General features: G+C 34.4%; 1 protein-coding gene across 1 annotated transcript in view; it reads left to right on the top strand.

Annotated features, from left to right (window-relative positions):
• Positions 1-23725, top strand: part of LOC128992218 (5-hydroxytryptamine receptor 2A-like) — a 39072-nt gene extending 15347 nt beyond the window's left edge. The window contains exons 2-7 of the mRNA XM_054415684.1: positions 9721-10378; positions 10739-10966; positions 11564-11864; positions 14525-14728; positions 18857-19129; positions 22927-23725. Coding sequence (XP_054271659.1) covers positions 9829-10378; positions 10739-10966; positions 11564-11864; positions 14525-14728; positions 18857-19129; positions 22927-23239 — 1869 coding nt within the window. The 5' untranslated portion in view covers positions 9721-9828 and the 3' untranslated portion in view covers positions 23240-23725. The remainder of the gene's footprint in view (positions 1-9720; positions 10379-10738; positions 10967-11563; positions 11865-14524; positions 14729-18856; positions 19130-22926) is intronic.
• Positions 23726-26861: the final 3136 nt, after the last annotated feature.

Raw genomic sequence — 26861 nt, 5'->3', positions numbered from 1 at the left:
TAATTGTTTTCTATCGTTTAGGTGCAGATGTAGAACATTATTGCTATGGCAGATTTATTATACTGTAGCATACCGTAAATTTAAAGAACCAAATTTTATCTAATTCCCCCCATTGCATTGCCCATATTGTGTCCTCCCCCTTTGCAAACGCAAAGCTTGAGTATAACTGCAATACGCATTTTATACTTATATGCCAAACCAGTACGAAGGACGGGTACTCTGCTAGTAGTTAAGTATTTAACTGTTGGCAGTTCAGACTATATAATTAACTTATATGCTCTATATTATTAAGAGCGTAAAGTTTTTATTATTTTTCTCTGTAACTTAAATACACTTTGAAACTAATATGATTTTGTTTAAATCTTCACCTACCCATAAATGGTGTGTACGATAAAGTGAAATAAGGCGATACAAAATTAGGATCCCAAAAGTTGTTTCTTTAAAATATGTTTATTTGATAGTTTGAAACAAAAGATATTGAACCAAGTACATATTGAATTATGAAAATTGTATTCCGAGATACATATTCTTCTTTGAATAATTTTGAGACAAATTGCTGTTAAGACTGTTCACAAATTTCACTAGCCAAACCTGAAACTGTGCTTTTAATTGGTTTAAACAATTATACTGCTTAGTCTACGGATTAAAAATCCTCACACCATTACCAATCTTTCATTAACATTTAGTTATGAAAAAAACTTGTAAAAAATCTATTTACATACGCTTAAATTTATCAAAGTGAGTATACTGTCCATATACGATATTTTATACACTCAGAGTGCTATGATGGTGAATCTACATAGATATATTTTATTCAACGACTAGAGTCAGGTAATGTAGGTCCAATGTCACCACAACACCACAATTGGAACTAAATGGTCCAACCTGTTAACATGTAACCACACAATCAGTGTTCTGTGGTTCACGTTTCGTGGTTAACATTCGTGGTGAGCTGTCTAATTGGATTCCATGATTCATTACAATTTGTTTGACCAAACCGTGTTATATGACCGAATCGAATTCCTGACTCGGTTACCTGTTGTTCGGAATTTATTTTTGGCGACGACGAGTTCAAATTTTGCGAGAAAAGAATTAAGGGACTGGATTAGATACTAGATTCCGAAAAGTATTGTAATTTTTTTTACTGATCATGATACAAAATGTCCGCAAAATATCTTCGATAAGATAAGCTAACTGATTTAAATCAAGGTTAACAAGTTTAGAGTGTAATTTACCTTTTGTAGTCTTTGTAACTAAGGCTAACGAAGTGCAGGAGTTATAATACTTCGCTTATATTTCTGAGTATTATACATTATTTACATTTCATAAATATTTTCTGCATGCCGGAACGGACACGGCTGTTTTAAATACGCCTTGCGGAGCTAACGTATTCGGGGTTACAGTAAACAGTTATATAATTATGTATTACATAGCCTCGTAACGTAGTTCTTTGCTCGTAGGGCAAAAAAGAATGAGCTGCAGTCGAAAGAGGATGTAAAATGTTCTTTCTCTAAGACACCTATGCCGATTTTCCCGATAAAAATAGTCTTGATTGATAAAAATAGTTATTTGTGTAACTAGTGGTGAAAGTGGCGCTTTGCTGCACACGAGAGCAATGTTTACGCACGAGCCGCAGGCGAGTGCGGAATGATCTCGAGTGCAGCAAAGGCCTATGTCACTCGTGTTACACATTATATTTTTCCTACAGTCACTATAAAGCATATAAATAATTAGTCTTTCAAACTCTATACAACACGTTTTTAGGTTCAGCTGGCAACACAAATGGTGCCCTAGAGAAAGTAGTACCCGCGGTTCGTATCACTCCGCTATTTTTCCTCGGCAAGAAATGTGCTCCGCGTTTTGAAAATATAGTTCCGTATGTTTTTGTAATTTGAAGTGGTATCCGCGCTTTAAAAAAATGCCTTAAAGGTATTTCCTTGATTATTAAGATCGTAGGAATGTTTTAAAAACGTTTAAAAGAAAAGTCCAGAAAGTTCAAAAATACCGAAACTATAAACACGAAATGGCAGGTTAAATCGTAGTTATAATAGTCAATCAGCTGCTCATAGTATAATTATCTTTAAGTGTTGCCAACCTATTTCCAAGCGTACACGGATTACGTGCATAATAGAACCACGCTGTTTTGTGTTGTTTCGTTGGAATCCTGATGTGCGGCAAAGTATAAACCGTACGACAAAGTATAAACCGTACGGCAAAGTATAAATATGCAGCAATTAGCAGCTTTCTGTACTATAAACAGTACAAGGAAGCCAACTTTGTCGGGTGACTGTAGGAAAAATTATTTACTATTTCTTTATCTTTTTTAGTTAATTGCCATGTCTCTTTGTATCTTTTACTCCACCAATAAATTTATCGAGAGCTAGACAAATACTACATCAATTTGATTTTGAAATCTTTATTCTGTTGGTGTACCAATGTACCCAATAATAATGGTAACAACTGTTGTATTGTAGTAGACCTACAGATGCTATATGATTTGATATCATGCAAATATTATAGAAAAAATCCATGAAAACAATAGGAGGAATAATTATTACCATCTAATGTAAGCGCCTTTAAAATAACGAGAAAATTAAGGTAATTCATTCTACATAAACAAGTTTACGCATAAAATAGAACGTAAACGCCATTAAACCGAACAATAATGATTACACGTTATACGAATTACCAAAATCTGCAAGAAAATCTCATTTCGTTAATAAATAACGTGGATGAAAAACTTGACCGTGTCCCATTATACGGAAGCTCTTGATCCTGTAATTGATGACCGCGAGAAAGATTTCACGTAGTAAAAAGTTTATAAAGTGCTTAAATGATTTTATGTTTCCGAAAAAAACTAGTTTGGGAGTAATATTATATGGCAATTTAAACGTATACTAAGTATTTAGCGTAAAACCATTTACCAAATCATGATAGGTGGTTCGTCAGTCTTAATACAAACAGCAACAAAAAATAATAAAAAAATATTCCAGAAACTCTTCAGCTGAATAAAAAGCCTTTTCAAGCAGCCACATCTTTGAAGGATTCTTTAATTTTGAAATGTAATACATTTATTTTAAAAAGTCAGGAAAATACTATTTGGGGTCTGATATACACTTGGGAATAAATTAAAAAATTAATTGTATGTGATGAGCTAGTTTTATTAAATTTGTATGTCTTGTGTGTGGTTGTAAGTGCACTGACTCTTCATAAAAGTATCCAAGTTACTTTTAACCATTAGAAAATGATGATAAATATAAGCGCTATATATTATGCAGCACACAGATTAAAATTTAACAACAAACCGAGGTCCCGGTTTCAAATCCCACCAAACCACCAATGGATTTTATCTATACGATAATGCCGCAACCCCTAGGTCTGGCCTGAAGTAATGTGGAAAGTAATTCCGGAGTCGTGCCTAGCGTCCTTGGACAAAAAAAGTGAAATTTTTTTCTAATTTTTTCCCAATAAAAAGCCTTGAAAAAAGCCTGAAAATCATTTTCACACATTGCATAATTGCCAAATATACACATTGCCAAAAATACTTCAGACATTTATAATTTATCTTTTTATAGAGCGCTTTTGCTGAAGGAACCTTGGCTAAGTGTCTAATCGCTTTTTTTTAGAGAACACACTTTTTTGCTTTCAGTAGACGACCCCAATAAACTAAGTTTGTAATTTATAATTTAGGCGAAATAAGCATGATGTACTGCAATTTGTGTCAAAAAATGTGTCGTATCTAATTTTTCTCAAAAAGTAAATTGTTTTTAAGGTCTAATGTTAATATTATGAAATATTGTTTCACAACCTACACAAACATTAAAAAATATTGTCTTTTTATATACGCCTTTCAAAAGTGTCAAAATTGCATAACTATGGCTATACATTGTATAACAAAAACCATCATAGAATGAAACAATAACCATTTCATAACAATGGATTGTTACATCCATATTGATTTGTTTTTTATCGACAATATCATACAATATTATAAAGTAGATAGTTTTTATCTGTGTACATGTTTGTTCCGAGAGAACCGCTAAAACTACTGAACCGAATTGACTGGAATTTTACACAAAGGAGAACATAAAGCCAACCAACACATAGTCATATTCATCCCTTAAAAATTTCCTCAGTGCAGGGCCCATCACATTTCTATTGCTTCTAATGCACATTTCTATTCTATAAACTGTATTCAGCCATTCCATAAAATGATTTCAAAGGGATATGTTTAATCTTTGGTGTTCGGTATACTAATGCAACATATTTTAATACTAACCTGCGCACCATTGAATACGTACAACCCCTATCAAAACACTTTCATCCCCTAGCTGTCTGAAAAATTGTACATGTTCACTGCAAAACTATATCAGAAGAGTGGTCTAGTTCAGTGTGCGGGGCTTCGGTCCCTAGGTTCCGGGTTCAAATCCCGCCAATCACCGTTATGTGTAAAACGGGTTCGACCTAGAGCAAAACGATCTACTGTATAATAAGAAGGTAGGACAAAACCACGAAACTATATTATATAATGTCATTTAATCTCTCCACAGCGTGTGGTTCAACAATCTCGCTGAAACGTGCAGTAAAATCGACGATGGCGTTTAGCATTACAAACACATTCGTCTGACACTTGATCCTAAACGGGTTACCGCTCTGTGCTGCGCGGAGTAATATCGTTGATCGCATTGTCTCTACATAGAGTAATATGTTACACTCTACATAGAATATTATATTACACTACTTACATACACTCCACATTGGGTAATATCGTTGATCGCCTTGTCTCTACATAGAGTAATATGTTACACTCTACACACTCTACATAGAATATTATATTACACTACTTACATACACTCCACATAGGGTAATATAGTTGATCACATTGTCTCTACATAGAGTAATATATTACACTCTACACACTCGACATAATATTATATTACACTACTTATATACACTCCACATAGAGTAATATCGTTGATCGATTGTCTCTACATAGAGTAATATATTACACTCTACACACTCTACATAGAATATATTACACTACTTACATACACTCCACATAGAGTAATATCGTTGATCGCATTGTCTCTAAATAGAGTAATATATTACACTCTACATACTCTACATAGAATATTATATTACACTACTTACATTCACTCCACATAGAGTAATATTTTTTTAAATAATCAGTTAATACAAAAAATACACAATGCTATTTATATTAATAAAATGTCGGTACTTCAGCCACATCTTCAATATTTTATAGAGTAATATTTTACTCACTATACACATACAGGGTGTCTCGTAAGTAAGTACAACAGATTTAGGAATAGGATTAATGGCTAAAAAAGGAAAGCCAAGAAACACTTTTTTTACAAAATTCTTCAGTGAGATACCAGCCATTTTGGTTTTCGTGTTTAACATTTATGTTTTAAAAACTATTTAAGACATCGTTATGAAATTTAATATAGGTTTTAAACGTCATGAGCTGTAACAATTATCAAAGTATCGAAATGGGTGTTATTTTAAATGTTTAAACTTGAATTATATACAATGACAGAGTTTATGAACAAATGCGAGAGAACCTTTTTTAAGTATTTAAAATTGGATGGAATAATAAATTCACGATTTTTAGTTGTAAAGGCAAATAAGGCAAAGCGGTCTCCAAAAGATGATTTAATTTATTTTATAAGGATTTAACCATTTTGTTTTTGAATTTATATCAATTAATTCTTCGTTATGACATTTCCAATGTCCATATGAAGCGTTTATAGATTTTGAATTATAGTTTAACAGAAAATAACAAAAATAACAAAATACAGTTAAATATCATTTCACCATTACTTTATTTTGTTCCAATTTATAAGTTTGCTTTGGTAATAGAAAAATCGGATTTACTAAAATATACAAAACAACATTGGCACTACAAACAGAATAATAGTTTTAATTTTCAATATTTATGTTGCATTGCCATTTTTAATATTCAATCTTTGCAAAATAAAAGTTTGCATTCCCAAAACCCTAAATAGATTTATAGACATAAACAAATCAAGGTAACTTAGAAACACATGTCGGACATTTATCTTAGTCACAAACGAAATTCAACTGTCTGTATTGTTAATTGAATGGTGATTGAGTTAAACTAAGCAGATTTAATTTGTTCCAAAGCCAATTGGGTGGTTAAGCTATTTGTTACATTACAGCTACTATCCGCTATTGTTGCCATCAGTTTGAAATGGGTTCAGCTCTAGACTTGGCTTCCTCCATCTGTAGACTTACTTAACTCTTCCAAAACTGTTTTATGATGATTGTTTATACAATCATCAATACATTCATAATAATGCAGTATAATTATTTTTTAAATTTAAAATTATTTACAGCTTAAAAATTAATCTTTTGGTACCGGTATGTAATTTAATCTAAATAAATTTGATGTTTTTCTAGCGATTTCGCGGATTAAAAATATTTGAAGAATTTGATCACATTACCTTAAAACTGTTTGTTTTCTTGCCAAACAACGTTAAATTAATGTTACAAAGAAGAATAACAAAGGACAGCAACAGGGTGTTTTTTCTACAAGTACCGAAAGACAACGATTAAAGACTAAATTAGCTTATTGTTTGGTATAATCTTTTTTCATTGCCACTCATCTGATATGCATAGTTGCATTGTTCACTACCAGGTTTAGTCTGATTTGTAATTTATTTTGAACTAGCAGAGTACCCGTCCTTCGTACGGGGTTGGCGTATAAGTATACAAAATGCTTAATGCAGTTATACTTGGCTTTGCGTTTGCAATGGGAGAGCACACAGTTTAAGAAAATTTGCTTCAAACAAAAAAACAAACAAACAAACAAATAAACAAACACACAAACTTTCATATTTCAAATATTAGTAAGATAAGACTTAACATATTGAGTTTTTGCATGCTCAAAGAGCATGTATTGTAGGATAATACATTAAAAGAAAATCATTGGTTGTACGGCACAACATTCTTAACATTATGTTTTCAGGTGTTATTTCCGTATCAAATGAATAAACTATTTATAAACTGTTAAAAAAGTTAAGGTATGCAGATCTGTAAAAAACTAAAATGTAGGCATACAAAGCATACTGTGTAGGAAACAATGCTACAATGGATATCAGCTGATCGGTAATCAAGTAGGGATACCAACTTAAGAAGAAGAACTTCCCCAAACAGTGTATCTATGCGTACTTGTAATTTGGGTTGTGTTAAAAACCGTGTATAGGCCTATAATGCATTGGTAAAGCTTTAAATCATTTTTGTCTTCTTTGTTTCGATAATATATTTTTGAAACTACTACCTCATATTTCTATATACATAAATTGTGTACAGATTTTTCTCCCTCACAAATATCATGTGAGTATAAAAAAACAAATATCGTATTCTCGCTATATCCTGACAATAAATTAAAATGTATTAGCCTATGGTAGCATTATGAATTGAGAACTAACGCGAGCATACATTCAAAGTTGCATAATTATAATGTTAATCAATACAAACACTTACTCACGTGAAATCTAAAGGAAGACGTACCTACTCGTATGTTTACTCCTATAAATTGTAAAAGATTAATGTGCGACGAGTTGAATCTGAAAACCTGACTTTCTAAATTAACCGAGGGATAAAACGATTTATTAGAGAAGCTCGGGGCAGATGGGGAAGGGGTTTGTATTGATCAAATGGGAGATCGACACTCAATTTATTTGACAGGTTAGGATCTACACTGATTTATTACGTTGGAGGTTGTCAACTGTGTTTTTGTGCGCTTGCAATATTATTTTCTTTATGCCAGTTTTTATTGCGAATAAATCTTAGGTTTAGGTTTTTCAATTTGTTTATGTCAACATGATGGAGTTTTTGCACTTGGAGGAATGTGTTATAAGCTATTTAAGAACTATTTGAAGTTACTACATGTACATAAACGTGAATTCTTGCACAGAAATACATTTGTATATGCTATACGTGATAGTAATCCCCGCGAAAGACTAGACGTAAAATGACTCCGGCACAATTTTGAAAGTACGTATTTTATGAAAAGATTTGAGTAATTATGAAATCATACAATTTAACCTCCATATTTCAGTGATATGTATACGAAAGGCTGCATTCTTTATTTCTGGGGTTGGGGGAACAAAAGCTTAGCGGTCGTACTCAGTATCGTAAAATTACGACGAATCATTGGATGTGACAGAGGATTTAATCTTCTACTTGAACTCATCTCCATTTAAATGAGTGTAAAAACTGTTCCGATCAGTTTTAAAACAAAAAGTCGAAAAGTAATACAGATGAAGTAATATAATAGAACCACACAGATGAGTTATTGTTTGAAATAGCCCACAGTCAAGAGGAATGGTGTAAACAGCTGTTTACGGTTAAAACAGTAAAAATACCGTTTAAGCTGACGATGAATCAATCTGTATCAGCTGTTTCCGAGCGAACTTGATAGGCATATATCTTTACAGCTGATTTCACGGTGGCCTCCACAGAACAGTCGAAAATTTGTCTCCATTTCCACCTTTGTCAAAGACATTAGGTAAAATATGCGCGACAGTTAGTTTGCATATCCACGCGCTGTAGTAGACCATATGTCAATGTCACATAGGTATTTGACGTGCTGCTTTAGCCTCTGCATTACCGTTTTCATTCAATATTTTATAGGTTGTTTCTCACAGGCTGTATAAGATGTGTTAGGTGAAAATTTACATAATTTTTTACTAAAAATTCCTTCCCTTGGTTGTTTCACAGGTCGCAAACAAGAGGAAGAACATGGTATTATAAAATATATCTAATTACGGGATTTTTAGGGGAATTCATTTAATTGTACCCCACTGATACTTAGTAAGTTATTTTATTAGAAAACATTAGATATGTTTAGAGTTCCACTTATCAACAGTAGGCTGTCTACAACTGTTAGAAAAGGTAATGGGAATAACATAAAAGTTTATTTAACTGCTTGACAAATCAACCAAAGGAGATAGTGTTTTGTGACAAAAAGTATAGTAAACGTAAATAAACTTGTTTAAAAACATTGAATTCCTGGTACTATTAAAATCTTTAGTAATTTATAATATACTATTTGAACGGCAGGGGTTCAATAAACAATAGGTTTCACTAACCTATAGCTTCTTAGAAACAATTTCACTAATAAGAAAAAATACGGTTAAATTGGTTTTTGATTTTTGACAACGTTATAAGACCAATAGACAATAGTTAATTCACAACTACATAGTAAATTCCTTTGCTCTTTGCATACAAGTGTAAGCATTTTGGAATTTTTTAAATTAAATCACTTTTAGCTGATGATAATTCATGTTACGAGGTAAATAATTACGTCTTTCAATATTGGCAAACAATAGTATAAAAACAAACGCACAATTCGACTTAGTAATCAGTAGAGAAGTAAAAATGGCTTTGTACTGATGAACAGAATGCAGAGGAAGAGCTTAGTACGGACCTGTGCGACTCTATTTCACAACACCCTCGTCACGGGGGACGATCAAAATCTCATTTGTGCGACGTGTACAGACTGTCTGACTAACACACACACACACACACACACACACACACACACACTCTCAAATACAGACAGCACCTCTTTGTATCTCTCCGACTAGACTATATTAGATGATTAAATAAATTTCAACGTTTGTTAAACTTAACATTACGTTATGTAACTTAATTGTTGTTTGATTGCAGGACGAGTGAAGGAAAATACAAGATGAGTTACACAAGTGTGCCAACTGGATACAAGTGCACGTGAATGTTCGAAAAAGTAGTGAGTGTTTGCGCGTTCTGGGACACGCCATGTTCACCGGCATTCGGCAGTGGTCGACGCAGTTCGATAACACGACCTTGGAGCCCAGTGACGTCACAACATGGCGCCCACCTTGGTCCTGCCACTTGGACAACTCCACGCTGGACTGTGGGGTTGGGGAGGGAGCGGGACTGTTGTGCCAACCAACAGCAGGAAGACATCTCGACTGTACAGGAGACAGTATGGACCAAGTTTTACATCTAGTGCTAGTTCCTGGGCTAAATTTGTCCAAATTGTGGTTGTACCTGCCTGCGATAAACTCTTCTCATGTACATTGTGATCTCAACGACCCCGGGGATTATACGTGTTATTGGGACAACTACTCGGGGTCTGGGGCCAACCCACATTACGAATGGAGTTTCTTGTTCGTCCTAGTCTTCATAGTTGCTGGTGGTATTGGCAATATTTTGGTGTGTCTCGCAGTATGTCTAGACAGAAGGTTACAAAATGTTACCAACTACTTCTTGCTCTCGCTTGCCATCGCTGATCTGCTGGTCAGCCTCTTCGTCATGCCTTTGGGAGCAATTCCTGGATTTTTAGGTAACTATATAAATAGTTAATCGATTAAAAACTTGTAAAAAAAATATGCAAGTTTTAATATATTAGGATGAGTTGTATTTATGAACGATCCATACATAATCCTTAACGCTCTTCCTGGAGTGTTAAGTTGTGTAAAAAGTGTATAAAATGAAGTTCTGGAGGCTAATAAGGGGAGGGAAAAGCATTATTATTTAGCATTTAACAAATGCCCCATTATGATTAATATGTTAAAGCTGAAAGTTGACTTGGTTGATACGTCTCTTTGCTCTTTTGATAAAATGAAGCTGCATCATTAGGCACATGTTCTATCATTTTGACAATGCTATTTACTTAACAAATTACCTAACGTCACGTTCACAGGGTACTGGCCGTTGGGCGTGGTGTGGTGCAACGTTTACGTGACCTGCGACGTGTTGGCGTGTTCCTCCAGCATCATGCACATGTGCTTCATCAGTCTAGGCAGGTACCTCGGGATCCGCAACCCACTCAAGACCCGCCACACGTATTCTACCAAAAGACTGGTTGGTATCAAGATAGCTCTCGTCTGGGCGCTCTCGATGCTGGTGTCCAGTTCTATCACATTACTAGGTAAGGATGAAATAGTTTACTGCAGAAGTAGATGACTGATGAAAAACTGTTATTTGTTTACTTAGACCGTCACACAAATATAGAAGGGAAGGTGAATAAACAGATTTCTTTTACAACGAAAAATACCTGATTCACCAACGAAGACCACAGTTTCAAGTATAAACCCCCCATTTTACAGACCTTCTCAAGATAAATCGAAATGGCTCCAATATTTGTTGACCCTTCATCAAACACCACTCAAATGACTCAAGCCCACGGTAAACACCCTGAATTGAAACAAGAATACAATGTTCAGTACCTACTCATTTTCTAATGTGATTGAAACTATCGCTTAAAAGGCTAAACATTGCAAAAAATACATTTCGTTAGATTAGTTAGGTTTAAAACATTTTACAGTGACATTTTTCATATGTTGCTAGTCTAGTGGTTAGCATATTAGACTTTGGTGTGAAAAGCATGAATTTGATCTACTTTTCTTTCAAAAAGTTGGCAATTCTATTTATAGAAAATGCCAGTGCCGTAGACACCAGAAGGATGTATGCCTTTGTTTTACTCTTGCTAGCACTTGCTAACACAGTTATCATTGAGTATGTGCAGGTCTGCACGATCCTCTCAACATAATGCCGGAGCCACAAGTCTGCGCCATCAACAACCGCACGTTCTGGGTGTTCGGCTCTCTCGTGGCCTTCTACATCCCCATGGTCACGATGGTGGTGACGTACGCCCTCACAGTCCAGCTGTTGAGACGGAAAGCACGCTTTGTGGCCCAGCAGCCCGGAGAAGACTCTGAACTCTTCAGGAGACTCGGAGGCCGCTTCCAGAAGACGCCTGACAGACATCAACGCTCCATGAGCACTTCACACAAGCTGATCTACAAGACCCCGGGGCAGTCGGATAGGTATGAGCATTTACTGCATCTTGGACTATATTATAGATTACAAGGTAGTCATACAGTTTAGTACCGGGTTCTACCAGGTCAATTCAAGATGGCAGATAAACATGCTAATGGTTCTAAACATGCCTCTACGGTACCCAATGATTGAGTGCTTTTTGTTGCAGAGGATGGGGATAAATATATGTTCTACTATTATTTAAAATCTAAAATCACATGTGAAAAAGAGTAATTTACGGATTTTCAAAATTATTTTGTAAATACTCAAAGAAACAATTACAAAATTTCAGTTCAGGTTGGAGATTTGTGAATATTTTACAGTTTTCAACTCGATAAACACTTTAATAATGCCACGAGGTACTCTTTCGTAGGATAATATTTTCGAGGTAACCAGCTGGCGAGTGGAAACCTCTTAAAATTATTTCCTCCTAAATAATAGCGGTAGTTATTGATATACAACCGAACACAATTCATCCAGAGATTACGTTCAAAGTTTGAAATTAATTAGTCAATGCTTAAATGTTGTTTTTTTCCTATTATGGCTGATAGTAAATATTCTCTTGGCTGAGAGTAGATATCCTAGGTAGTGGAAAACTACCTATACTACCATCCTTTAGAACGGGTCTTACTACTTATGCGGTTTATCCTTTGGCTAATTTGACATTCATACATTTTGAACCTTGTTTCGATCAAATGGAATATGAAGCTAGAGTATAAAAATTATGAATTATGTAGGGTTGTTTAACCACGATATTTTTTTACCATTGAAAGCTATTAGTAAACACTCTCACATGTACGTACCGTAACAAAAATGGAACGTACAAGTGTATGTTAGAATTTTACATATTGATATTGAACAGATAAGTGAATTTCTCTTCAGTTTCAATCGAAAAAAACATTCATACAAAACTCTATCGACATAGTCCAAACATGGTTATAACAGTAATTGAAACTTTATTTAGCTTGTTGTTTACTTTAAATCCATAATATCGTTGCTAAAAAAGTCAGAATGAAATGTTTCACGAAAGAAGATTAAACTTTGCTAGTTAAAGAAGAAAACAAAGGAATCACAGTTAAGACCGATATTTTAACTTTAACTACACAAACTGCAGATGGAGACTCATCAACTGTTAACTGGTGTTGTTCAGATAAAACTGTTTCTTTTGGTTATCTCTGAAGTACTAAGAGTCGTTATATTCCTCTAATCCCATCCAATAAAGTAATCCTGGATATTACAGAACATTTCAAAAAATAGTTACTTAATTAGTGTATGATTAATTTTTAAGGCTTGAAATTAGTAAGCTAAATACAAAGTCAAAAAGATTAGCTTGAAATTTAACAAACTATTGGATCTATTAAACTACAGAAACGCTCTATTGAGATTGAACCCCACCAACCATGGCTGATCGTCATAGCTGTTATTTTCGTATTTTTTATGTACCAAGTCTACCTTTGTCTTTTTAAACTTGTTCTTTCAACCTCTTCCTTCTGCACTCCCCTATTGGAAAATGTTGATTATTGAGCACCCTTTGCTCTCTTACACGCATCCTGCCCACCTAAATGATCTTGCCCACTTCATTAAATGCACTTCTAAATGATCATTAAATGCTTTTAGACATTGCCAAACTGTCTTGTTTTTAGCGAATTTCCCATATAGGGAATAAGCTATTACCGTAGGTCTCATGGTAAGACCTAGACCCGGGACCGATTTACTTTTTCATTTTGAGGTCCCCAGAGGCCAAAAACACCATCCGTTCAAATTCATATATATATATATATTTATTTATATATGTGTCCGTTAGCGCGATAACTCGAGCAAAATTGATCCGATTTTGATGAAATTTGGTACAAACGTGTAAACCTACATTTATTCGAACGAGTTCGCGAACCAGCGTAATCGGACCATGGGATCAGGGGTTTATGGGGGGTTTTATGGGGTAAAAATGGGTTTTTCTCATTTTTGACCCTAAAAACATTAAATTTCTAAATTTCTCTCTAGACCATTTTGAAGAGCTTAAAAAAACAAATAATTTAGTATTTTGTAGTGTTTTTGAATGTTCATTGACTACGGAGAAAATTAAAAAAATTGTAAATTTAAAATTCCCATGTTATTCTTATGGAGAATAAATAAACTGTTCTAGTTTGCTTGTTTATGGATATATTTTAATCAAATTTGGCAATTTGGTTTATTTTATACTAAGCTATCAATATTTCAATTGAAAAAACACACCTCAACATCTTCCCCGTAGCAGCAAACCTAACTACTCACTAAAATTAATGTTATTTAAATAGGAAATAAATCTGAAAATTTATAGGGAATATTTTAGTAGAAATCAAGCCGGGTAAATGGAAATTCGCTTAGTATGCAGGTTTGCTGCGACGGGGGTATTGTAAATACAAACCGCCATAGTTTTCATAGTTTTCATTCATCCTGATGGTGAGTTGAACCTATATTGAGCTTGTACTGAAATATTTTGCCAAATAACAATTCCATAGTCTTATTGGCAGTAAAAGAAATATTACATTGCAGCCAATATCTCAGGCTGACAAGCTGGTCTAGTGTAAGCGCGGGACTTTGATCCCAAAGGTCCAGGAATCGAATCCCTCTATTCGTTAATACAAAACAATAAACTTCTGATGTCTAAATGTATCTGATATTTTGACAGCAACCGACACTCCAACTCCATGAGAGCGATGAGCAGCTCCCAGCCGGCTCTGAGCTATGCCAACGGAGGTGGAGCTAGGGGTGAAATGGGGTCCGTGGACCAAGGGACTCAGACTCCCGACAATATCAGCCGAGAGACCCGCCATAGTCGGCCGAGGACACTCCGGCTCCCGCTAAATGTAGCGCCTACAGCCCTCAACCTCAGGTAATACAGGGATCTTTGTGAGTAAAGAGGCCACAGCAGATATTTGTGGCAACGTCGCACAGGCCGGCCTGTTGCTATGGTAATAACATTAATAAAAAACGTGTAAGACACACGTTGCATTAATGAAACAGCTGATTCAGTAGGCCGGGATTGCGGCGTTGCCACTTTGTCACTCCACGGCCTTGTACCTCTAAAGGAGGTTTATGAATGCAAGTTGGTTTGTATGATTGACTTATGGTTACTAAATTAGACAACAAATATATGAAACAGTTGTAGCATTTTTTGATCCAAAAAAGAATTAAATATAGACTGTCAGTCGTGCTGCGGTTACCATGGTTACCATAGGTTCCAGCGCACACCACTGTAGTTTACGTAGTGCGTACGCTGTAACTACCGTGGTGCTCCCAGCGGTGTGCGCCAGAACCTATGGTAACCGCAGCACAGCTGAAGGTCTATATTTCATTCTTTTTGTCGATGTCCAAAGGAACATAGTTGAATGAGACACTCATAGATTGCGCTACAGCCCCGTCAATCGTTGTCATGAAAATAGTTCTGTATCTCTTAAAATATTCTGTAGTTTACCTAGTTGTCATGTCGGTTTGACTTAGTTAAAAGGTAGGTTTATTCTACACAAATCAGTGAAGACTCTCGGTGGAGTAATTCGACTAAGTCAATTTTGAATCTAAATCTGGCAACTAATTTATCGATATTAAAAGATCTTACCCTTTAAAGCAACCACCTTGGATTAGAAAGACCAATATATCTGTGATAACTTTAGATTAAATATTTTATTCATGAGGTATAATTTTGTTGAACAGCATTATGGAAGTTTATTGTATAAAAGATAACTTCGAGATTAAAATTATTGCAATCAATCTTTATAATTAAGCACGAGTACTGGTTATTAATAATGTACGAAAAGGTACAAAGAATAGAATAATTACCTTGTAAGAATTCAATTATATTGCTTTATTCATTTACAAGTAAAATAAAGATGGAACTTGGTGAATTTTGAAGCGAAATAGCATTTGCTAACATTATTTAATTGAAGTTTTGTCCTTCAAGCTATTATAAATGATCAAAATACTTTTGTCAACAGTAAATCTCCAAAAATGGGCGACAAATTGTGAGAAATATTCCGATGGTGTATAAATGGATTTCATTCAGGCCAATTTGTCAATCTGTAATATTTTATCTTGGTTATGTTATCATACTTTTAGAGTTTCACAACATTCATAGTTATATCCTAATTTTTTAAACACAAAAACCGTTTATCATCTGCGAGAGTATTTCCAAGAAATATTTTGTACCTTATCCTATGTCTGGTACGCGTATGGTTAATTTCAAAACCGTTTATACTTGGCAATTACGTTTACATTGAAATTAGTAATTTTTGTTTCAGCTGACTTAGGATCAGTTATTTGTAACAGTTTTATTTTATTCCTCTTAAGTAAGAAAGTAAAATCATTCTAGCGATTAGTATGCAAGCAAAAATTTATGATTGTTATCACTTTATGGTCACCATTTCTTTTTAAAATATCAAATTTTCAATAACATTTAAAGAAAAAATTGGTAAGTTAAATTTTGGGTGTCTTTAGTGCAAAATATAAACACACAAAACTTACTGGATCAAAATTGTCTGTGGATCTCACCTTCAAAAATATGGTACAATTATAAATGGGGTGACCAGATGCCATTTGCCATAGGGCTATCAACTAATGGTGGAATCAAACAAAAGGTGGACATTACAAGAGGTTGATGGTAAGGACCATGGCTTGGACTGATCTTATAAAAAAGTATAAAAATGTAAAAAAACTAACAAAATATCCATTTTGTGACGCGCGTTTGAGATTACAATACCTAGCGTTCTACAGCCTATGAACTAGCTGTTTCTATGAACTACAGTAAAACGCTGATTATCCGAATTAATTGGGACCGGGGTCGATTTGGATAATAAAAAATTCGGATAATCAGCAACAGAATGGTAATAAAGAAAAACAAAGTGTTACACACCGAATGAACTATATTGAGTGGATAAGTAAGACATAATAGAGCTGTTATATTGAATTGAAGTACAGTAGAGGAACAAATACTGATATTTATAAAAACAAAACTACAGAACAATATAAAGTTCTTTTCAAAAAGTTCTTTAACAACGCTTACTTGTACTGTACCTGGTTGTAAATGTTTTTTTTAGAATTTATGGTCTCCATTTCCATTTAGGGAATTTAAATCCATGGAGACAACTACTACTATGTTCATAAAAAATCCAATTATAGAATCTATATTCTGCAGAAGGCTTTCCAATATTTAACTAATGAAACCCTTTATCAAACCAAAACCAGTGTATCTTCGTTATTTGTTACGTTTTAATTTACCTTTCTCACAGTGGACTCTGAGTGATACGTAAACACAAATTCAACAGTCAACTGATTCCCATCGAGTAAACACAGGGATAAACATACCGAGTGTTTGAAACAAAGCCAGTTTGCTCGAGTGTGAAACACAGATTCACACCAAACAATGTTTACGATGCGCCACGATTTGTTTCATGTTAGTGTTGGCAATCGTTTCACAAACGTGCATCTCTGGACTTGTTATGATCGCCAAATGTTCCTGTCAAATTCGCTTTACACTGGTACTGGCCTACTTTTAAACCTTCAACCAGATCCATTGTTTTGACGAAGAAAAACTGAATGTTCATTAACGAATGGAATGCTTTAATCTTCTTTATACTTGAAGCGTCAAAAACCCCTTTGGCATTCATTCAATTTGCTTTTGGTTATGCTTTTTTTTACTTGAAAATTCCTAAGTGGTTGTAATTTAGATTGAAAAGAGTGAATAAATGTTAGTGATTAAATGGTCAACGCTTGGTACTCTTCTGCATATTGGAGGTTTCTGGGTGATTTAAGACATTTACATGTAGATAATATTAACGTATTCAACCTCTGCAAACTAATTAAAATATTCATGTTCATTACGGTTATTTGATCTTTCAGAGGCATTGGTGTCTATAAACTGACTTGTTTATTTTTCTGTTTGTAAAATATTTACTCATTAAACCATGACATTTATGCAATAAGGTAATTGAGGATCTATTTTAAGTAGTTTAAGGGCTCAATTAATTTTTTCGCATAATGTAATTTGTTGTGCTTTAAAATGTTTTTCGAAAATGCAATTTGTATACCGAGTGCAGTACCTTAAATGCAGCAGAAACTGTACTAACCCCCATTGCTACCTATGTTTATTATATCCATTTACATGTGAAATAAGTTTTAATAGTTTCCCTTCAATGGCATCATACATGTTTTAAAGGAAACTGCTAAGCTCTCTGTGAGTCAAGATACAAGGGGAACTCAATTTGAATATACGCTCTAAGATTTTGGTTATTTACAAGGTCAAATGTTTTGTACGCCCTGTTTCACACGAAACGTTAAGTTAAGAGATATTTAATTATTATAAAAGAGCCAAGTTTTCTTGGCAGACCACTCTGCAACTTGCTCGTTACCCTTGTTCCGTGATTTTTTTTATGGTTCATAAATTAAATAACCAAACATATTATATTACCTTATTATGAATCATTTTGTTTATTTATTTTTATTATTTTTGTATTAAAATTGACCAATTTGAATTAGTTATGAATGAATGAATGAATAAGTGCTTTATTGTTGTTTTTGTTTTACATTCACAGATACCACACAGGGCATCTGCTTGGTAACAAAACACTTACGTGTATCCATCGAATTGTATACGACTAAGATTGCTCAGTGGCTTAAATGCTTCGTTGCAAAAACAAACTTTTCAAACCTTGCAACTCATCAAAAACGCAATTAAAACTAAAAACTTTCGTTTCATGTACTGAGCAATCTTAATTGTTGGACTATTTCCGAAGATACGTAAGACCAATTATTGTCTTCTTTTTATTATGAATAGAACCCTGGTGTGTAATGGACAGCGATCTATACTGTATCAATCAAACCCCACTGATCTCCATAGGAAATATTATCGGTGGACTACGTATGAAGGAGGAAATGTGACCATCTTAGTTGCTAAACTTGTTTTTGTGTCTGAGATCTACATATAAAATATTATTTTACCCCACAAACTAAGAACACAATTCATTCCCAGGTTCCTGGGCAACCGGAGCAAGCGGCAATCGTTGGCGGCCAACGCGGTCGCCACGGAGCAGAAGGCCTCCAAGGTCCTGGGGCTGGTGTTCTTCACCTTCGTCTTCTGCTGGGCGCCATTCTTCGTCCTGAACATCCTGTTCGCCGCGTGTCCTGAGTGTCCTGTGCCTGAACATGTGGTCAACATATGTCTGTGGCTTGGCTACGTCAGCTCCACCATCAACCCAATCATCTACACAATCTTCAACAGGACCTTTAGAAACGCGTTCATCAGGTAAACTGGGGATGGTCGAGTGAAATAGTGTAGGAGTGAAGTATTGGAGGGAAAAATAGCCAACTTGGGCAAAATAGTGTAGGAGTGAAGTAAGTATAGGTGGAAAAAATAACCAACTTGAGTAAAATGGTGTAGGAGTGAAGTATGAGTGGGAATCGTGGGAGATCGGAGTGTGGTCCAATAGGTTGTGTGGCAGTAATTTTGTAATATGTTTGATTTATGTGTGTTAGTTTATATAATTTAGACAAATTATAGATCATGCATAATATAACTAGCAAAACTGATTTAGTGGAAGGATATAGTCTGTTCACAAAATTTAGGCTGTTTAAAGGGAATATTTTCTGGGTTCCCACCGCTATTTATTTTAGCTAGATCTATACATAAACTGATCAGCTGTTAGATGTTGTTTCAAAGTTAGGGTGAGGTGGAGGGGATTGAATCACTTCCCGACAAACCACCTAGAAATTTGTGAACGGATTATACAGTATAATAAATGCAACCTTTCATTTGAAGACTCAAATAACATAGGAACTAAAGAGGTTTATATATAAACAAACTTTTCTTAAATTTTATTTATTCACTATCAACTTTAAAGGAATTATATTTTAAAAGCTTATTCGTTGATGGCGAATAAACAGTGTTAGATCTTTAGCCTAATGTTGCTGGATTGTGATACTGTTATTATTTTATTTTTTCTCTCGGTTATAGCCACGGAAAACAGCACGAATACTAGAAAAATACCAGTGAGTGAATGGTTACATCGTGGGACATGAAATTAAACAATAGTAAAATGAAGCATTCAGTTTCTAGACTTTTTGTTAAGTTCATAAACTTTTGTTAAATGCTAATCTGTTGGATAGAAAATATTTCTTTCTGAACCATGATTTAAAAACAAGTTATAAGATAAAACTATGGATTTGATAAAGGCGTTGGATAATGTTTTTCTAATAATCAATGTTTCGGGGAGGTTTCGGGGAGCAAGTTGGTCTAGTGGCCTAGTGTTAGAGCACAATATTTCGGTCCCCGAGGTCCCGGGTTCAAATCCTGCCAAATCACCAATGGATTTTATCTAAGTGTCGCAACCTCTAGGTCTAGCCTGAAGTAACGTGAACAACAATCGGGGTTCAGACCTAGCGGCCAAAGAAAAAAAAGAAAATGTTTGCGAACTTCATGACAAATATTTATACTGCTGCACATAATTAAATCTACTACATTAAATACAAGATATGGAAGTACGATATAATATCAAAACGTAGGAAATGGTTATAAGAGAGCCCTATGATATTATTTTAAACTAAACATATTACTGTATTGTTAAAAATAACGGTTAACTAACATCTCGCATGGGACAACTCTTGGCAAGGTACTTGGAATCAACTGCATTATACAGCGCAATGCGGGTGTTCTCAGGTGCAGCAAATCAAACAAGGAACACAACATTTAACTATGAAGATGTTTACAAGCTGTAAAATGAAGTCGTGCAAAACGGTGTCATGCAGCTGCGATGTTTTTTACAACATGTTTTACGATTCGGGTATAATATTTCTTGGTTAGTGGTTTTTCAAACCTTTAAAGTAATGCAGTAGCTTTAAATAGGCATAGCAAATTTTTGACAATCATAATATCGCTAAAAATGACCAAGGTTTACAGTAAAAAGCCTCGTTAAAGTAGGTCTAATCAAACGGCCTTCCAAGCGAAAAACAAGGACAATCTTATAAAATGTATTGCTATTATTTTGAAATCTTATATTGAAAACTTTTATTGCTCAGTTATCCTTCATATTTTAATGATTTATTTATACTTTTGATAATTTTGCAACGTCTTCATATGTCATAAAAATTGTATCAAATAACTAAGAATCTAAAATACTCTGTATATGAGGATGGAGTCCTTGGAGCCTAGACGTGCTAACTCATAAAAAATTAATTACAAAACTACATACAAAGAAAATTTATAATCTCATAGTGTCCTAGATATTTAAATTACACTTTCTTATGTCAAAATCTACTCTGAGATGTAAAAAAAACTCTTTATCTCCTGATTGAAATTAACATTGCTCTTATGGTGGGCAAGATAACCGTTAGCTTCCAAGGACTCACTTGGAAAAATATTACGAAACGACAAAGAAAATGTCTGATCTCATAGTGCCCTAGATATTTAAATTACAATCAATTTGATATAGTACTTAAAAAACTATTATGGGATCCAATAAATCAAATTTTTGAAATGGCAACATTTTTAGTCGTTGTTTAATATTAATTAATTGATACCCAAATAGCTCAAATCCCACGAAACTTGTTTTCGGAAAGAAAATTCGGATACAGGGTTGAAAAATAACAGTAAATCAGAGTGAAAAACAGGAGCGAAGGATTGACTGACGGTGGAGAGGGTTTGGTTATATTGTTACCTCTGCTCGTCAATCACTTCTGCGGATTTCTGTTGTCAGTTCGTTTCCTCTGATTGTTTTCCATTAAAAATTAGATTTATCACATGTGTTAGTGAAATGGGTTTCTCTGAGTGAATAACCTTTCTCACATGTCCATTTATCTTGATCGGTATTTTATCGTTTTACTTTTTACCTGCAAAAAGTTTGTTGTCAGTGCAGAAGCGTTTAAGTGCAGTAACTAAATTTCAATGTAAAATATGGTAACTCACTTATTTGAAGTGCCATAGTTTGGTTTAAAATGACAAAATATTAAAAGATTTTCCGATTAAAACCTGGGATTGATTTAACAAAACATAGTCCATTAATTAATACAACTCAACTCAGCTAGAATTAATGCTTAACTTTACTGGCCACCCAAACAATAGATTCCCAAATTCATTTGTTGTATACTTTCTTGACTGTTAACAGTGGCAACTGATTGATCTAACATAATGTCCTGGTATAAATAAAAGGATTAACTCTGGTTTCTAATGAGTCCTAATTTGTTGCGTTTCCCTACGAATTTGTCATGGTCCCTCGAAAGACTGATGTAAGATTGCAAAAAAAACCATTGCATAGATTTGACTAAGTCATTTACTAAAAGCTCATTGATAGTAAAATTATCATACCACAGAATAATTTAATTCAGTACTAATGAATGTTTAAACCCTCACTTGTTCAAAGTTCCTAAAGTGCCAAAGGAGTAGCATTGGGATACTCTCTTGGTTGAGTAACAATGTGCAACAACTCCAAAATTCACCATCAGGTGTTCAATGAACTAGATTTTATGTGTTCCAGATCGTTAAAGTGCAAAGAACTTGAGATACTCAAGGCTCAGGTGAGCGAACGGGTCAAACTATACTTCCGACAATGGTTATTGCTCAACACATTTTACATGTTCCAAATTGCTGAAGTGCCACTGCAGCAGACTCTGGAAGATCTTCGAGGTCCAGGTGGACGAACAAGTGACGAACCATCCCCTTTCAACAAATTATTGTTCAGCATATTATTCCATAAGTTCCATTGCAGTAGACTTGGAAGTTCTTCGAGATTCAGGTCCATGAATGAACCTCGAGTGTAAAACTATCCCCTTCCAACAATGTTTATTGATCAACATAGTATTTTACATGTTCCAGATTGCTAAAGTGTCATTGCAGCAGTTTTGGAAGATCTTCGAAGTTCAGGTCCATGAAAGAACACCAATTCTTCTTCTTCCAACAATGTTTATTGTTCAACACGTTTTCCATGTCACAGGTTACTGAAGTGTCATTGCAGCAGACTCGGAAGATATTCGAAGTTCAGGTCCATGAAAGAACACCAATTCTTCTTCTTCCAACAATGTTTATTGTTCAACACGTTTTACATGTTCCAGGTTGCTGAAGTGCCATTGCAGCAGGCTCGGAAGATCTTCGAGGTTCAGGTCCATGAACGAGCATCGTGTAACGACTCCATCTTCGGCTATTTCCGGAGCGGCTGCGCTTCCTCTGTCTCTGTCACTCCAGGCGACTCCCCTCATCACCCCATCCCCTGGCTCGTGGTCAACCCCTTCCCCTTCCACAGCCATCTCCGCGGTGGCCACACTTCCCCTGTCTCTCATCTCCCCAGCCACCAACAACTCCTTCATGGTCAGTCGGAGCACCTCCAGCAACTACCAGGAGTCACTAAACTTCAATGAGACTTTCTAAACAGGGTACTTCTTCCAATAATCAGCTGTAGATAGCAAAGTAAACATCTATAAAAGTCCATGTTGGTAAGTCATGATTGGAATCAGAATGTGAACTGTCGTTGAATTTACTTTTTGGGTTATGAATGTGACTGTGAGGAGGCAGTAATCCACCAGTTGTCTTTTCGAGTTGTAATTTAAATTAAGCAATTGCAGACATAACATTTCGCCTTTTGTGGATCAGATAAGCAGTTTTCTTTTAAAATTTGACATAAAATATCAAATCATTACATCGTTGACATTGGGGATAGATGTTTACTTTGTATCTATGACTATGCTACTTAAATACAGTCTGAATTTCGTGAAAACCCTTTCCCAGAGTGATAAGTTTGTATAGAAAATGAGGTAGATTATTAATACTACGATTACAAATAGTTTTCTACAAAATACTCCTTTATCCTATCAGTGTGTTAGACCTAAATAAAACCTTAAATTGTGTATAAAACATTGGTTTAAACCTATCAAGTTGTAGTTTGTACATCCGAAGAAAAATACTTCGCATACTACTTTAAAGAGTAAGACGCTACCCACTAGCATTGACTATTGGATACAGAAGTTGTTGTATTAATAGTCAAAGCCACTAGGCACTATTGCACTAAATTTGGGTACACTTGTTGCCCAAACTGCTTTCAAAATATCAGAACCCTGCAACAATTAAAAAACTCGACACAAAGAAAAACACATGTTCTCGAAACTCAATTTTGCGCTGTGAAGTTGTAGTAATTAAATTAGCTTGTGAACTCGACCAATTTCAAGTACGTATTGTTTGCACTGTAAAACACAAGTGGGTTGAAAACTATTCAGCATCGTTGTAACTATTAATAATCTACCTCTGGGATCCACACTGCGTATTATATATAGTATGTATGGTTTCAAATACTGGTACGTGTTTTAAAAGAAAATTTTTGAATAGCAATGCAGTTATGTTGTCAAACAAAAAGATTGACAGGCTTAATTTCTTTATGACTAGCAATACTAGTAAAGTTAGTCCCAACTACCACGAAGGAAGACAATCAGAGATTTATTATTTGTTACTCCCATTATCATAACTTTGATTGCAAACATTTTAGAACATTGACTTGGTTATTTCTTATAAATTAGCTTACGAATACGAATGAGGCAATAATCAAATAGTTAAGTGGTTTTAGCAAAATAACAAAAAAACTTTATTTATGCAGTGTGGAGTATTTTTGAAATACGGGTTTTTAACCTGAAGAATTAGACTTAACTCTCTTCCAGCCATTCTACTGTAAAGTGACAAGTCTTGGCCAATTTCGACTTATTATCTAACTAACTGTATAAATAACAATAAATGTATAAATACACATAAGGGTGAATTTTAAATGAGTTCCCCCCCTACTTTTTTCTACATTTCTTAAGATATCATCTCCAGACCACGTCAGATCATTGTTGAGTAGTAAGTACTTCATTTTGACTGGGTATACATTTTTGGCCGCCATCTTGGATCCGCCATATTGGATACAAAGTTTTTTTTTCAAAAGTAAAGGTAGGGTTGTGACCCATTATTTCCAACTAGAATTGTACGCTAATTACAATGCCACAATTAGTTTTTAAAAATCTTGAATCGTTCTTAAGTTATGAGGAATTTTTATAACTTTATTTTTAGCGCATTTTAACATTGTGCATTTACAAACTAAGACTATAATCTCAAAATAGTGCTAGATAAAGATAAGTATACACCACCATTCATTGTCGACTTATTTTCACTTGGTTATGACAGATGTAGTTTTTTGAGCCGCCATCTTGAATCCGCCATTTTGAAATGTGATCAATTAATTTAAATATGAAGGTGGTGTTGTGACCCATCATTTTGATCTAATTTTTTATGCTGAACTCAATGCCGCAATCCGTTTTTCATTTGCATCTTTGGACTTTGAAATATTGAAATTTTAAATAAGAGTATTTTAATATTTCATCAAGAAAGCTTGATAACCAAAAACGGATTGCGGCATTGAGTCCAGTATAAAAAAGTAGTTCAAAATGATGGGTCACAACACCACCTTCATATTTAAATAAATTGATCACATTTAAAAATGGCGGATCCAAGATGGCGGCTGAAAAAACTTCATCCGTCATAACGAAGTGAAAATATGTCGACAATGAATGGTGGTGTATACTTATCTTTATCTAGCACTATTTTGAGATTATGGTTTTAGTTTGTTAATGCACAATGTTAAAATGGGCTAAAAATAAAGTTATAAAAATTCCTCATAACTTTAGAACGGATCAAGATTTTTAAAAACTAATTGCGGCATTGTAATCAGCGTAAAATTCTAGTTTGAAATAATGGGTCACAACCCTACCTTTACATTTGAAAAAAAAACTTTGTATCCAATATGGCGGATCCAAGATGGCGGCCAAAAATGTATACCAGTCAAAATGAAGTACTTACTACTCAACAATGATCTGACGTGGTCCGGAGATGATATCTTAATAAATGTAGAAAAAAGTAGGGGGGGAACTCATTTAAAATTCACCCTGTATAAAACCAAATAGAACCGTGCATTAAAAAAGATTTGGAATTTCAGTACCAATTTTATAAAAAGGTTAGAATTCAATAATATTTATTTTCGTCAGACATCCGCAAAAACAGCTGTTTTATTATATTCGTTGTAAGCCAAGTAGTTTTTTCATCAAAGAGAAATAAGCTATTTGGAGTCAAGGAAACGCACTGATTTTGTAAAAAAAATTGTTCTTATAAAACAATATACAAATAATATATTGTATTGATTTGAAAGTTATTTGCGTTTATCATTATGTTAAATTGTTTATTTGAATGAATGAATAACAGTCACTTAAATTTGAGTTCCATAAGTACGAAATAAGCCACAAGACATTCAACATATTGAATAACAATAATATGTGTGTAATACCGGACGTGCGGTCCCCTAAATGTGAAAACCATCAATGTTCCATAACTCTTTAACTTAATCAAAGTTCCTTTTGAAATGTTAAAGACAGTACCAGGTGTATAATATGTAAGATTATTTGTTAATAAGGGTATTAATCTTAGTTTGTATATTTGATTGTGTAAAGTAACCAAGGTTGATTGCAAAGATACATTTTCGTCGGAGAAAGAGGAGATTGTGATAAAGGTACCTGAAAAGAGAAGTGCAAATGTTTTGTTGTAACTTTAGTTGTTAATATAGGTTCTGTTGAGTGTTTTCTACCTGTGAATGTTTAAGAACAAATGTTACAAATAACAACAGCTGCTGGGCACAGTGGCATTTATATTTCTAACATTAAAGTCTCCTTTTTGTTATAAATAACGTTATTCAAACCTTCGTCCCCTCAAAATGATTGCTATAAGCAAATGTACTTTTGGAAATGTTACTCAAAAGGTCACAAAAGTTAAATGGTTAAAATACCTAATGGTATATTTTGTCAGAATTTGGAATTATAAACAAAAACACACACAGATGACTACTCTGAGTATTATAAAGTTTTTGGTTAAATAGTTTTTCAATAATTCAATAGAAGTTCGATAAATAGTCCTGCAACAGAGTAACATAGGTAATGAAAACACCCGTTTGTTCTACCATTCGATAGATGCCTACTCATTT

Source organism: Macrosteles quadrilineatus, unplaced genomic scaffold (assembly GCF_028750875.1).
Source record: "Macrosteles quadrilineatus isolate MER2022 unplaced genomic scaffold, UCM_ALF_1.0 Scaffold_4__1_contigs__length_99947679, whole genome shotgun sequence".
Taxonomy (NCBI): domain Eukaryota; kingdom Metazoa; phylum Arthropoda; class Insecta; order Hemiptera; family Cicadellidae; genus Macrosteles; species Macrosteles quadrilineatus.
This window is presented reverse-complemented; position numbering and strand designations above follow the sequence as displayed.